General features: G+C 33.3%; 1 protein-coding gene across 2 annotated transcripts in view; it reads left to right on the top strand.

The window, feature by feature from the left end:
- The window catches only part of LOC105468478 (transmembrane protein 65), a 74438-nt gene that overhangs the window by 41704 nt on the left and 16540 nt on the right, over positions 1 to 16194 (top strand). For both annotated transcript variants that reach the window (XM_011718676.2, XM_011718677.3), the window contains 5 exons: positions 422 to 466; positions 3801 to 3868; positions 7825 to 7879; positions 9347 to 9389; positions 11350 to 11455. In XM_011718676.2, coding sequence (XP_011716978.2) covers positions 422 to 466; positions 3801 to 3868; positions 7825 to 7879; positions 9347 to 9389; positions 11350 to 11455 — 317 coding nt within the window. The remainder of the gene's footprint in view (positions 1 to 421; positions 467 to 3800; positions 3869 to 7824; positions 7880 to 9346; positions 9390 to 11349; positions 11456 to 16194) is intronic.

The raw sequence follows: 16194 nt of genomic DNA on the forward strand, positions 1-16194 counted from the left end.
CATGTTTTCCACTATCAATGATGCTTGTTTGTGTATTTCTTAAGTCATCTAGGGTTGCCATCTTAAAGAAGAGTAGCTTTATTTCCAAAGTGTTTTTCTAGTGTAATTAATGCAAACAGACTCATTATCTAGATGCAAGGACTTTAAAGAAATCTGAAAAACAAAAAACAATGAACTTACCCAGGGCTAGAGTCCATGTTAGGCTTGTAACTAAGCTCAGTTTCATTTGCTGGCCTTTTGATTTAATCCATACCGATTAATATTTTCTGTATGGACAAGTTTGGTCCATTAACCTAAAGATAATTTATGAATAAACTCTGATGTTCTCCCACATTGTAAATCTGGTATTTTCTTCATTGTAATAAAAAATATCATGCTGTAGTAACTAATTCTTGCCCCATACCCTTTTTCTCCCCTTTAGAAAAATTGGAAGCTCAACCACCCACCCCAGGACAGCTGAGATATGGTAATGGTTCTATACTTGTTAAATATATGTTCATCTATCTTTTGGCCTTGAAATAACTGTATCATTCATTGATAGCACAGAAGAGTCAGTAAATTAAATCTTTCCAGATAGAATGGATTATCCTGTTCATTATACAAAGCACGAAGTTTATAAACTTGGCTAAGGATGTAACACAATATTGTAAAATGTCTAATATTGTTAAAAATATCTAATATTATTAAAATATTGTTGCCATTTAGAAATAGAATTATTTTTATGATAAAAGTTTTCTTAATTTCCAGGAAAAATGATGTATTTACTTTAGTTTGAATTTAAGTTGGGTAAATGCAGAACTAGAATTTGTAGACCCAAGGCTAGATAGAACTGTTCTCTGGTGGAGAAAATGCTTCTGGCTGGTTGTTTGTAAGAATGAAAAAAGTAAAGTTTATTTAAAACTGCCTGAAGAAGGACCTTATTACAATGCTGCTAGTGTTCTTTCTTTTCTCTATTGTGATAGGAATAAATATTCAAGAATAAATAAATGTTCAAGAATATACCAAAATAATGTAAAACAAGTTTGGATGTTATTATAAAGATGGAAGAAGTGAATTATTTAACAGTATAGTGAATTAGAGTAGGTTGTAAATTAAAGCTAAATATGAAACGTGATTTGCTAACAGCTGCCAATTTATAGAATAGTGTTTCTGAGAGTAAATTTGAAGAAGCCACAAATTGGTAGGAGATCATTCCATACTAGAGAGCAAATTTATATAATTTTTTAGAAAGCCTAATGGCCAGTTATTTTTTCTCTGACAGGTAGAATGTAATTTATATTAGAAATTAGTAACTTTCCTCAAATACCAAAACAATTTAAGAATTCTTTAAGACTTCTCTTCCCGGTTAATTTGTTATGGTTCTCCCACCTTAGATTCATACAATCTATAGTTTCTAATACTATATACTATTATCATTTTTTTGTAGGTGATATTGAAATTTACTGTTTATATGGCTGTGTTATCATACCTAAACCCCTTTAGGGCTGGGAACCAAGTCTTATTTATCTTTGTATCTCAGGTGCCCAGTGGAGTGCCCTGTACATGTTTATTGAACTTTTTGAAAAACTTTATTTTTTCCTTTTAGTTAAAATAAAATTTAATTTTTAGGACATAGTTATATAGGTATAAACACTAAAAACATATATCTTATAGTTCAAAGTGATTATTATAACAGAGTGCCTTGGTTTTACTGACCAAGTAAAAATTGCTAAGATAGCAATTACTGTAATCTTAATTTAATGGCCTTATCACCTAATTTTAAGATATTTGTAACTGGCCAATTTTAGAGATGCTGTTAAGTGAATCCCAAAATGCTAATTAATCCTAACCAGTTTCATCATTATTTTTCTGTACTTAAGTAGCTTTCTCTTCACTGTAAATGTTTTATTTAGTGAATTTTTAGAATTTCATTATACTCTTTTAACCTGTTAAATTTGTAATCTGTATTGGTTCTGGAAGCCGCTTTTCATAAAATTTTGAGTGTGCAGTAAATAACCAGATTTAGGCAATAAGTTAAAAAACTAAGGCTAGACTCTTTAATTGAAAAAAAAAAAAATCCCATTTTGTTAATGTTCCACTTGATTTTTACCACTTTTAGTAACTTAAGTAATATTCTTTGTAATTAAAAATGTCCTTGATCTTGGACATTCTTAAAAACAAGAAGAAATTTTAAATGACCTATTTTATACCTATTATTTACTGGTTTATATAATATAGTATAGCTATAATAATATTGAATATAATAGTATTCTTATACTGTATATAGTATTGTCCCGTGGTCTTGGTCATTTATAGAGGTTGAGGGTACAAGTGCTTTTTTTTGAGTGCTTATTAGCCTTCTCTGCTAGGTACAGAGCTCTATATAGTAATATCAAATTTTTATAACTTCTGGATTATATTTCAATTATACTTTCTGTGGCAATAACTGCATTAAAAGAAAAAAAGACTCTAAAAATTAGTAAACACATATAACCAGTTGGTTTAAGGGATTTTTTTTTGGATGTAGTATAAAACTCAGCATTTTAATGTTTGTTGAAAAAAGGTCTCAGTTGAACAGATATTCAGTATACCTTGGCAATTTTATAGCTTAATTAGAATAAAGTCTTTTACCTATTCCCAGCTTTTAATCTGTTTCACAGTCTGCCTTCAATTCTCTCAATCTGGAATTCTCTTCCTTTCCAGGTTAGTGGTCTTCAGCTTAATGAAATAATATTTTTTGAGCATCCACCATGCCCTTGATATTCTGCTGAAGATGTAAATATGAAAGAAATGAGAATAAATGTATAAGAATATGTAGGTATTAGTTCTTCCTACTTTTTTTTTTTTTTTTTTTAGATGGAGTCTTGCTCTGTCGCCAGGCTGGAGTGCAGTGGCACAATCTCGACTCACTGCGACCTCTGTTGCCTGGGTTCAGGTGATTCTCCTGCCTCAGCCTCCCAAGTAGCTGGGACTACAGGCATGCGCCACCACACTCAGCTAATTTTTGTATTTTTAGTAGTGATGGGGTTTCACCATGTTGGCCAGGATGGTCTTGATCTCTTGACCTCATGATCCGCCTGCCTCGGCCTCCCAAAATGCTGGGATTACTGGCGTGACCTAGTTACACTTCCAATATCTCAGATCATTGAATTTATATACCCAATAGATGAAGTAAGGTGTGTTTTTGGTAGAAAGAGGTGAAGTTACAGTTTGATTTAAATCAAATATTGATTGTTTATAATTTGCAATGGCATTTAGGAATATTGATGAATTTTGAGGGGAGAAAAAGACTTCACATAGATGAGGTAATAAAGATGAGATAATCACCTTTTTCTAACATTTCTTTAAAAAAATTAGCGAGTAAAAGCACCCAGATAGCTTTTCTGACATTTGATTTAGAACATTTTCATTATTTCTAATACAGAAATCAATTTTATAGTATCAGACTTTAGTCATAAGAGAAAAAGAGATTGATGTCAGTAGCAATCAGGTAAAACGTGGTACTCATATATGTTTACTAATTTGTTCTCTTAATTGTATGTATATATTTGTGTGTGTGTGTGTGTGTGTTACCAGCAAGAAAACACAAAAGCCTAACACAGTTATTTTTACATGTTTTATGTTTTTTCTGGTTTGTTTTGTTTTTTCCCAATATAGTTTCTACTTGTAGCAGTAGCAGCGTCTATTGGCTCTGGAAAATGAGAATCAAATTCTAGAGATTATCAAGTCTGTTTAGGATACTTTGATCATATCATCTGTTTTTGTTATTCTAAGTTAATAGAAATCTTAAAATATATTTTTCTGTTTTTGATGTTTTTCAGTATTCATCCACAATGCGATACCTTTCATAGGGTTTGGCTTTTTGGATAATGCAATTATGATTGTTGCTGTAAGTTCTTTCTCTCACTGCTTCTATTTTGAGTTCATAAATTAATGTGGTCTACATTTTCCTAATAATTTCTCTATTGTGGTTATAAAGTTTTAATATAATGAACAAGAATATTTTTTACTATATCTCATATTAGACTATAGCTCAATTTTAAGGCATTATATTTATTAATCATTAAGACTTTAGGTAAAGCATTTAGACAAATAGACTTGGTAGAGCATTTAGACAGAACATTTAAGGCCTATATTATCCTATTCTAATTTCAACATTCTTAATAAAGAAAAATAATATGTAAAATGTTCTGATGTTCTTTAGTGGTATTGGCAATTATCATCACATATATAGGTAACTATTTGATTTAGTTCCTTGTTCAATTTTCCAATGTGAAAATGTTTTAAAGCATGTTTTGATACATAGTCTAGCCTTCAGTCTAGCCATTGTTTAAAGTTTCAATTCCGTTAAGTGACTATATCTCCCTTTTGCCTTGTTCCATTGTAGTGTTAAAAAAAATTCCCCTTTGCTGTGTTATTTTAATGCAAGGGTGCTCCTTAAAAATGTTTAATCTCAGAGATGGCTGACTTACCTTCCTTACTACTATATAAGGCCTTTTGTTAATGGATATCAATATTGGGTTCATATTCTACAGTCAGAAATAGATCCATGATTAAAATGCAAGTCTTCAAAAACTGCCCAGTGCTCTGTTTTCAAGAACATACCAAGTATTAGCTACAGCTTATGAATTTGTCATAATGGGATTTTCATTACAATTAGATTTGATGTACATTAATTGTTTGAATAATCTAGCCAACTCAGATTTTAGTAGTTTCCAAGAAGGCAGTGTGGTTCTAAATAGTTGAATAAGTCTCTCACATTCACAGATACATAAATTGGCCAATTTTATTCTTATATAAGTATTATGAAAATGCCATAATCAGTCAAAAAACTATTCATTTTCTTATTTTGTCCAAGTAAAATAGATTGATCACAGTCCAGTTAATATGTCAGTTATCAACTTCTAATACATATTTTTAGAATACCTTATGTGAAATCATTCTTTTCAGATATTAGCATTAGATTGAAGGTAATAGATCTTCAATACATTTAGTGGGAGGAGAAAAAAATATCATGTACTTTGAATACCAGTTTATGAATTCCCAGTTGGGGTCTTTATTTAAACTCGTTTGAGAAAATCAAAGTGCCTCACAACTAGAAACTTTTCTCATTTAGGACTTAGAGAGTTTGCTGTCAGCTTCACTGACTCTAACTTTTAAAAACATTTTGTAAATGATAGCTAAAGTGTAGGAGACTATGAAAAAGTAGAATGACCTTAGGATTGTTGAATGTGAGGCAAATACATATGAGAGATGCAGGTTTTCTTTTTGGTGTTTTGGAGATCACGTGTACTACAAATGGACATAAATAGAAGATTTAGTTTCAAAGTAGGAATTTTAAAAGTAATTTATGTTGTATAGATTATAACATTTATGTAAACATGGTTTATTCAAGAATGGTTTTGTTTGCTATGTAGTCTAGCCTTATGTCCAGATTGATGGGAATCAGCTACCAAACCAAACACCCACATTCTAGAGTCAAATTATTGTAGTAATTTGTAGTTCACTATTTGGTGTTCCCCAGGTGTGTGCCTCATTATTAGTATAACTAAGAGTACACTATTTTTCCAGGCCTGAGTTGGCTGACTCCAAATTAGTAATACTTGTTATTCTGTTTATATTGAAATCCAGTTTCAGGGGCTTATCAACCATTTTGTTTATTTTTTCTTAATTTTTTTCCCCAGCACATCTAGAACACAGAAAATCAGTTTTTTATTTAAATAATACTGAAATAAATGTTTAAGCCACTGACTTCAGTACCTGGTTAAGAGTAGTAGGTATGGCAAAAATATTATCCTGTGATAGTTGCAAACTAATTCAGAGACAATAAAATTTTCCAGTGAGGCTTTGTAATATAGAATGCTGAGACTAAAACATATAAATAATGTAACTGTAGAATCTATGAAAGGTGAAATAAGTGATTATTATCTTAAGAATGTTTTTCATCTTTTAATTAAAAAATACTGATCAACCCCTCTCATTGTGGGATAGCTATAACTGTTTTAAAATAGTAAGTTGAGATAGTTGATTCTTCTTTTTTTTCACACCATAGACGTTTGATGTTTTCCTCCTTCCTGTTAGGTGTACTGTCCCACCCTAGTTGTACTCGTAAAAACAAATTCCTCTGTAAACTCTTGTAATAGAGTTTATCTTGGTTGGTATTCATATTAAGCCTTTTGTTTCATAGTTTAAAAAATATTTTTATGTTATTGGATTGCTTTTTATAACATACTTTAGGGTTAGTTTTGGGTTACTTTACTAGCAGTTTAATTGGATAGAATTTGTTAGAATTCTAGAGTAGATTCATTGTATTAAGGATAATGAACCAGGTATAACTTTAAGACGACCATTAGTATTCGGTTTATTTATAATTTCTACCTCACCTATTAACACAAAATTTGATGTTACTATGGGACACAGTAAAGAAGTGGATAGTCCATTGCCCCCAAAGCACCTGTGACTTCATATGGGGCTTTTCCTGCTGTTAGAAGGATCTTAGCTGTATTACATTCAACCAAATGATTAAGCACTTAACTATTTTTTAAATATATGTATTGCAAAGAGATTCTTCTTTGGCCACTGCCAGCGATTCATTGCTGTTAAAGATGCCATATTTATTTATTAGACTGTTGTTATCAGGTGCCTCTCTTCTATATTGGTGCTCCAGTTTTTTTGCATTCAGATAGGATGATACACATCTTTATTCTTTTTCTCTGCCTATTTTTACCTTTTCTTTTCTTCCTCTTTATTTCTTCTTCGAAATCTGTTTCTTGGGGTATATTTACAACCTTGTAATTTGAACTTTGTGCATCAGGACAAAAGACTTTTGAACTTGAATGCATCATCAGGCTGTTGAGTCCATATTCAGCAAGAATGATATCTTAAAGTGATGCAACCAAAAGCTCTAGGGGAAAGAAACTTGAGGAAAACTCTTTTCAGTTTTGTAAATAATTGATGAGTAATGCATTATTTCTACATAAAATATAGGGCATTTTTTCCCTCCACAAATATCATTGAGATTTGAAACATTTTTTAGAAATGTTCATGCATCAGTGTTCAAGAGAACTCTTGAAAATTAAGTCTTCTAATGGCAGCATTGCTCAGGGATTAGAATTGAATTAGCACAATAGATCCTAGGATTTCTTCTTTATTCTATTATAATAGTTTAATCGTCTTCACTTCAGTTCCTACTCTCTAAAATGAAAGTAAAATGTGAGCCCCTCTTTTCTTCAAAGGAATGATGATATACATATAGAAAGTCTTAAACTCTGTCATTAAATTCAGTGGCGATACGATGGGGCTTTGTTTTGAGTGTAGATCTATTGTACTAAATGCCGTTGCTGCTTATAAATGATTGTACAGTTTCACTATTTAATGATTAAAGAGCTAAGTGTTATAAGGATAATTTTATAAACCCCAATTTCCCTAGAAACTGGTTTAGTCTCTTTTTAATCTTTTGATAGAGTAAATAACAGTAGTATAGATGTATAGTTCAGAATTTAAAATTAATGTGAGTTGGTCTTGTTTTCAAAGAGCTTTAAAGCATTTTTCTCTGTGGTAGAAAAATAGAAATTCTAGATTTTTAATGATGAACTATATTTCTACATGTGTTGCTAATTTTATTTTTATAAACCTAATTTGAATGAATGAAATGTTATTTCTGTATGAATGCATATATTTAATAATTTAATGAATTACTACATTATATGTGCATATATGATGTATGTAATTTTGCAGCACTAACATGTTGGTTTAACTATTGTATCTGTTTTTATTAATGCTTTGCTATTCTTTTATAGTCACTTCAGCTTTAATTTTTAAGATTAATTTTTTATCACATTTCAGGGAACCCATATTGAAATGTCTATTGGAATTATTTTGGGAATTTCAACTATGGCAGGTATTTAACAATAGTAAATGTTATTATTTCATTGTCTGTACATTTATAAAACATTTCAGTAGATTAAGTTTCGAAGAGGGTAATTTATTTGAATGAGTTTACTCATTGAGATATCTGTTTTCTTCATCGTATTCTTCTGATTCCTAGTTTTGTATATGTAGTACTTTTTCTGAAAATTTTAGGTACTTTATATTATTAGTTATTGGATAACAATACTCTGCTATATTGATTTCATTAAGACAAGATTTTCTGGCAATTCAGTGTTACCCCTAAACATTTCTACCCTTATTTATTTATTTACAGAGTCTCACTCTGCCACCCAGGCTGGAGTGCAGTGGTGCGATCTCAGCTCACTGCAACCTCCACCTCCCAGGTTCAAGTGATTCTCCTGCATCAGCCTCATGAGTAGCTGGGACTGCAGGCGCCCACCATCATGCCTGGCTAATTTTTGTATTTTTAGTAGAGACGGGGTTTCACCATGTTGGCCAGGATGGTCTTGAATGCCTGACCTTGTGATCCGCCCACGTCAGCCTCCCAAAGTGCTGGGATTACAGGTGTGAGCCACGGTGCCCAGCCTATTATTTATTTATTATTTATTTATTTTTGAGTTGGGTAGATTTTTTTTTTTTTCTTGAGTTGGGTAGAAAAAAATCAAAGAAGGAAATACAGGATTTAACATATGTCTTCTCTGTCCCATTTACCACTCTGTTTTTCATGGAGGTAAAATTTGGGAAGAGTTCTATGTTGTATTTATTGTAGAAAGCATTAGGTAAATGAGTTAATGAAAGAAATATTTTTTTTCTCCTTGACTTTCTTGAATTTATTTTTTTTTTTTTTGAGACAGAGTCTTTCTCTGTCGCCCAGGCTGGGGTGCAGTGGCCGGATCTCAGCTCACTGCAAGCTCCGCCTCCCGGGTTTAGACCATTCTCCTGCCTCAGCCTCCCGAGTAGCTGGGACTACAGGCGCCCGCCACCTCGCCCGGCTAGTTTTTTGTATTTTTTAGTAGAGACGGGGTTTCACCGTGTTAGCCAGGATGGTCTCGATCTCCTGACCTCGTGATCCGCCCGTCTCGGCCTCCCAAAGTGCTGGGATTACAGGCTTGAGCCACCGCGCCCGGCCTGACTTTCTTGAATTTCATAGCTGTACATGCAGCTTTACCAATTCCTTTAAATATTATATGAAAGATACTACAAAATATTGTACAATTAATATTGAAACCAAATGGAAATTGGCTGCCATAACAGAAAAAAACCTACTACTTAATGGAGGTAGAATATTATAATTTCAAAATTGTGTTCTATTCAAAACCTTGAGAGTAAGAGCTGTCCAATGAGTTACTTTGAATATAGTTGCTTTAGTTTGAGAAATGTGAGAACTCTTCCAAGATCAGTGCTTTGTTGATTACAGAGTGACATAATTATTCTTCTTTTATGTAACAGTTCATTTGTTTATTTTTCAAATTTTTAGCTGCTGCTTTGGGAAATCTTGTGTCAGATCTAGCTGGACTTGGGTAGGTTCATTCACTTATTCATTTGTATATTCTGTACTTGCTGTCTTTCTGTTCCCCACTCTTCTTTAATTGAGAAGCATAACAAAGGGATATTTAATTTTTCTTTGTTTTCTAGAATTAAAATTTTGAATTTACTTCTTCTAAACTAATAGTACTAAATCTTTGGTATCCATCAAATATAGATGCCTGGGTGATATCCTAGTTATACATTATTAGTATCTCTGGAGAGGGAACCCTGGCATTTGTGTTTAGTAATTTTCATGAGTGGTTCTGATGTATGCAAAAGTTTATTCTAAATCTACCATAATGTAAGCAAAATGGAATTTGTGTTTACGGAAGTATTTATATGTATTTTGTAGACATCTCTAAGGGTAAGGCAGGATTAAAAGCAAGAACCTCTCTCATTATTCCACTTCACCCTACTCCCACAAAACCCAAAGAGAAAGGATATGGCTCAAATTTAAGGATACTGATGACTATACATGTTTTTTTAGAGGGGGGAGCTTTCAAAGGAAATAATGGCCAAAGCATATATGGGTTTGGCTATTTTTTGCTTTCTTTACTTTATGTGGCAGGAATAATGAAACAAACTAAGGACATCTATTTAGAAAAGGCCAACTTTCTCTCTCTCTTCACATTCTTGTTCCCAGTGGCAGATGGCCTGAGCTGCTTCCTGAGCTTGGGGAAGGCTGGGGGAGTATAAATTAGACTAAGTGGACATTATTATGATAAATATGTTCTCTCTTGCTGTGTCTTTGACTTTGTCTCTTCTTTCCTTGGCTCATTTGAGTGTTACAGTTTCAGATTTGAATTTTTTCTTAGAAGTTTACATAGCCCTGTAATCTAGGCAAAGCAGCTTTATAAGTGATCTAACCTTAACCTTCTATGTTAGACTTCTGCACCAGAGTCTGGGGCCAAAGCCACCGTTAAAAAAAAAAAAAAGTTTCTTTGCTTTAGAGCCATGGCAAGAATTTTATATTCTTGGAATTCCTGGCATAAATGCATCATGATATCATCTCTTAAACATTCTATTCCCAGTTTCCAACATTAAAGTAAATAATGAGAATATTACAGTCATTGTATAGCTTTCGGATATATTTAATAGAACCAAATGATCTAAGAGATTTTAAAGCCATTTAGCTATATATTGTATCATAAAACAATTATTTTTGTTTAGAGATGAAGATTTTTCTTGAAGTCTTTGTATTTAAAAACTATTTCTCTTCTCTCTTTTTTTGGAGGCGTATCATTAAACAACAAATACCACATTTTATGCATTCTCAGATGCATTTTTACATATCTGATATCAGGATCCATCTTATTGTTGGTAGTATACACAGTTTAATTAGCAATGTTTTTCTTACAGTTCATAAAGTAAGAGTATATCCAATAAATGATGGCAACTTAGAATTGATAAAATACTTGAAATTGGCCTGAAAGTTTAGGGTTTTTGTTAGTTTACCAGTCTGAGGAATTGTATTTGTTAGTTTACCAGTCTTTGGAAACTTTTGCTGTCTGATAAGTTACTAATTTGTATCATATGTTAAAGTGCTTTGCTTTGAGCTTGGAATAATTGCAGAAATTCTAATTATCTATACAAATTGTTATATACCTTGAATTGTTTTTAAAAATAATAATAGAGAATAATTGCTCTAAGTCAATTAATTTTCCTTTGTGTTAAATATGTTAATAAGAAAATATTTTTAAACAATATATTTATATACAATAAAAATTAAAAGTTGTAAAGAATGTTTATGCCATTTCTAGAGTACCAAGTGCAAATGTAAAATTATCTTGCTTCTCCTTGTGGTAATTAGTTTACTATATGAGGACATTTGCATGTCTTTTTAAAAACTTACATTTTGTCCTCATTGTCTTTTGTTTTGTTTTGTTTTGTTTGCTTTTGTAAAGGCTTTATTGAAACATAACTTATATATCATATTGTCTTGTTTCTTCAAAGACTTGCAGGCTATGTTGAAGCATTGGCTTCCAGGTTAGGTCTGTCAATTCCTGATCTCACACCAAAGCAAGTTGACATGTGGCAAACACGTCTTAGTACACATTTGGTAAGTAATTTACATGGTTTATGACAATGAATTAGGTAGCCAGAACAAGATACTGTATAGTTCAGGATCTTGAGAAATTTGAGACTAAAATGGGTTTGAATGGAGTTTTTAACAAAAATTGTCCAGACCTTGGCAGTTTTCAGAAGAACAGTAATTTGTGTTATTAACTCCTTATTTTTTGTAGGTATACTGAATTTTTAAAAAATATTTGTGCAATTCACTTAGAATTAGGGGGTATCTCTTACAGGTTGGGGTCCAAAGAACATAAATGAATAATAAACTGTGGTTATCCTTGAGGAACTTGTTTAGGTGAAAACCAAACATGTAAACAAATTATAATTTAGTATGACATATGCAGTAATGAATTATGTACAAGATAAAACAATGATACAGGTAAGGGAATTAACACTGTGGGCAGTAACTTCTTTTGGTGGGGAGATTTCTTGGTGATTATTAGATCTAAGCTGATTTTTGAATTATTGATGAGACATTTACTAGATGAATAAGAGGAATTCCAAGAATACTGGCCAGCAATTAGAAGAGGATGATAAAAAAGGGTATATTTAGGTAAATACATGAACCTATTTTAGGAATATAATATGTAGTAGCTATAGGTACAAGCAGCAGCAGAAGACAACATTGGAGAAGTCAGCGTGGATCAGACAGGAAAGGTATTGTATGTGAATGCTAAGGAGCTTCAGCCTCTTACCTAAGTGTTGGAGAGCCAGGGGAGTTTTAAATAAAAAGGAAACTGGATGGATCATGATGCCATCAATAAAATCAAGAAAAAGAGGAGGAGGAATAAGCTTGTAAGGGAAGATAATGAGTTCTATTTTGGACACACTGAATTTGAGATACTAGTAGGACATTCAAGTGGTGACACCTAGTAGGCATTTGGGTTAAAGTCAAGAGTTAGATAGGTCCGAGTTAGTGATAATGGGTATTGTCACTCATTCATTCAACAAATACTTATTGTTCACATATTATATGCCAAGTAGATATACAGGAGTTTTGAATACATTGGTTAACAAAATAAGATCTTATTTCTGATAGATCTTGCATTCAAGCAGTGGGGAGACAGACAATAAACAATCTGATAAATAAAAATATTTAGCATATTAGAAGTTTATATGTGTTACGAGAATAAGGGAAAACAGAGCGAAGTAGAAGAGGCTGGGAGTGCTAGGATAGAAGCAGACTGCAATATTCAATAGGAGAGTCACTGTAGGCCTCACTGAAAAGGTAGGTGATTGTTAAAACCATGGGAGAAGATGAACTTTCATAGGAGAGTGGTTCTCAAAATGTGGTGCCAGCATCAGCAGGATCAACATTAACTGGTAACTTCTTAGAAATGCAAACACACAGTCTTCATCTTAGACCTATCTATTATTGTGTAAAAAATTATTGCAGCTGGATGGGGTTGCTCATGCCTGTAATCCCTGCACTTTGGAAGGCTGAGGCAGGTGGATCACCTGAGGTCAGGAGTTCGAGACCAGTCTGACCAAGGTAGTGAAACCCTATCTCTACTGAAAATACAAAAATTAGCTGGGCGTGGTGGCCAGGTGTCTGTAATCCCAGCTTACTTGGGAGGCTGAAGCAGGAGAATTGCTTGAATTTGGGAGGCAGAGGTTGCAGTGAGCTGAGATCAAGCCATTGCACTCCAGCCTGGGTGACAGAGTGAGACTCCATCTCACCAAAAAAACAAAACAAAACAAAAAAAAAACATACAAATTCAGCAGCTTAAAACAACATATATTTGTTATCTCTCATTTTCTGTGGGTCAGATCAGGAATAGCTTAAATGGGTCCTTTGGAAGACTGCAATCATGTCCAGCTAGGACTTGGTTCCTGTCTAGAAGCTCAACTGGTGATGAATCCACTTCCAGGCTCACCCAGGTCTTTGGCAAAATTAATTTTTTTGTGGCTGTGAGGGACCCAACCTCTGTTTTGCTGTTGCACTCTCATGTCCTAGAGGCCTCCCTCCATCTAGAGCAGGCTTGTGCAGCCTGCTTTTGGTAATCCAAAAGTTTACCAAAAATTGGTAAACTTTCTTAAAACATAATGAGATTTTTTTCTGTGATTTTTTTTTAAGCTATCGTTAGTGTTAGTGTATTTTATGTGTGGCCCAAGAAAATTCTTCTTCCAATGTGGCCCAGGGAAGCCAAAAAATTGGACACCCCGATCTACGGGTCACCTGCAGTTCCTTGCCATGGGGCCCTCTCAGTAGACCCTCTCACAACATGGCAGCCTGCATCTTCAGAGCCAGCAAGGGAGAAAGAAAATGAGTCTGCTGGCAGGATGGCAAGATGGAGCCTTATGTAATGTAATGTAATCGCAGGAGTAACACCCCATCACCTTTCCTATTATTCAAAGCAAGTTAGAGCATCCTGCCCATGCTCAAGGGGAGGAGACTATGCAAAGACTTAAATATCAGAAGGAAGATATCATGAAGGCCACCTTAAAATCTGCCTGCTACAGATTCACAAAATGAAAAATTCTGGAGACAGAACCCAGCAATTTGTGTTTTAATTCTGCTGTACATTAAAATTTGAGAAGTGTTGTTCCAGAGAAAATGTGCAAAATTAAAGAACCCTAGAAAATACCTAAGAGCTCATGGTCTTATGGGAGCTTTCAAGGAAGAAGTTTTAAGAAGCAGTGAATGATAATTAATTCAGTTAATTCCTCTTGATATAAAGAAATCAAGTAAAATTTCTGAAAATTTTTTTTTGTTTTTTGTTTTTGGATTTGGTATGTAGTTGCTCATTGATAATCATTTCTGAGCAATTTCTATGGACTAATGGAAGAAGAAAAATCAAATGACAATGGATTGAAACACTAATGGGAGCTGAAGAAGAGTAAAATACAAAATTAATGTTAAATTAGATGGAATTTATTTTAATGAAGATATTAAATGTTTTGGAAGTAAACAGAATTTTTACCTGCAAAATATTCATACAGAGTATAAAAACATACACATAGGTAAAAATTAAATTCATCACTAATCACTTTAAATCACTTTAAATCTGCAATAATTACTACCCTTTAAAATATGAGTAGTAGAAGGATCACAAGTATAGCAGGGAAGTGTTTGGTTTTCAATCAAAATGTAGGAAGAGTGTGGAGAAACAAAATGACCTATTTGCTTGTTGTAATTTTTACTTTATAAAGGTTGAAAAGTCTTTTAAGAAAGTGGAATGTTAATTTTGGGCTTTTCCTTTTAGTTTACATGTGTCCATATCTTACAATTTGTAAGTAAAGTGAGACTAGCCCCTGATACCAGCTGGAGTTTTGAGGGAATAAGGATTTTCTAACATTCTAGCAATTTGTCTTAAAAATTTTAGCATTAAAGTTGGGATCAGAAGTTTATTTTTCTGGGGCATAATAATTGTTTTCTTTCCATATTAAAAGTAGGTTCATTTTCTCTTCTCTATGACAAAAACATCTAAATTACTAAACTAGTGTTAATATATTGAGTGTGTGTGTGTCTGTGTGTGTATTGCGGTAAAACCCCTCACTGGTTTATGGCAACAGTGATTCTGTTCCTTAGTTGTTGACTCTGCTTGTTTTATGTTAGAATCGAATCTTCTACTCTGTAACATAACATTTTGATTCTATACAGCCTGAAGTATTTGAAGTTAGTGATCAGCCTTCTACTCATGACAAAAGCTAACTCTGAAATTTACCCGTGATAGAATAAATACAAATACACCTGCAGGTTCCAGTTGACATAAGTGTATTTTAAAACGGCACTTGTAATTTGGTTGTTTGAAATTCAAAAAATATTTTCTTATAAAACAGTATTACAGATGGGACTCAAGTTCTACGATTAGCCCCAATGTGGTTAACTGTGGGGCCTAGAGTATTGTAAGACATAATAATAATGTGTAAATAAATGTTTTCACAATGAAAAAATTTGCTTCAGGTCCTGGATCAGGGAGTAAGAAAAGTGTATCACTTTTTTCTTCCTCACCACCCTATTGACGTTATATCTCTTGAGATAATTGGGTCAGAGATCACTGACTGGTATTCCTAAACTGAAGGGTGAGGAAAGCCTTGGCTGCAACAGGAATTCTAACAGAATGGGTGGGAAGTGAAAGTGGGGCCAAATTACAAGTGAGGTTTTAAAATACACCTATGTCAACTGGAACCTGCATGTGTATTTGTATTTATTCTATCACGGATAAATTTCAGAGTTAGCTTTTGTCATGTTATCTTCTGTATATGGGAAAGTCAGGAGTCTGAAATAGGATATAATGATTTCTCTGTGAATATATTCAAATGAGTAAATATGTTAAAGTAAAAAAACAAGAAGCTAAGGATTAAATTTATCAGCATGTGGAATGAAGAAAGTTTCTGCTTGTTAAAACTCCGCATGAGTGATACCTTTTAAAGTTTTGGCATAATGAAAATAACAGTTTTGACTATTAATATCAAGTATTGGTCATACTACTAATACCACTACCACCACCAAAACCCTCAAAATAACAAAGTTGAAAATTTTTACGCAAGCTATTGTCAAAATATTAATGTCTACTATCAAATTTGGTAGAAAAACTGTAGGATGTGGGCCTGGCGCAGTGGCTCACGCCTGTAATCCAAGCACTTTGGGAGGCCGAGAAGGGGGTGGATCACAAGGTCAGGAGATCGAGACTATCCTGGCTAACACGGTGAAACCCTGTCTCTATAGACTAAAAATACAAAAAACTAGCCAGGCGTGGTGGCAGGCGCCTGTGGTCTCAG

Source organism: Macaca nemestrina, chromosome 8 (assembly GCF_043159975.1).
Source record: "Macaca nemestrina isolate mMacNem1 chromosome 8, mMacNem.hap1, whole genome shotgun sequence".
NCBI classification, from domain to species: Eukaryota; Metazoa; Chordata; class Mammalia; order Primates; family Cercopithecidae; genus Macaca; species Macaca nemestrina.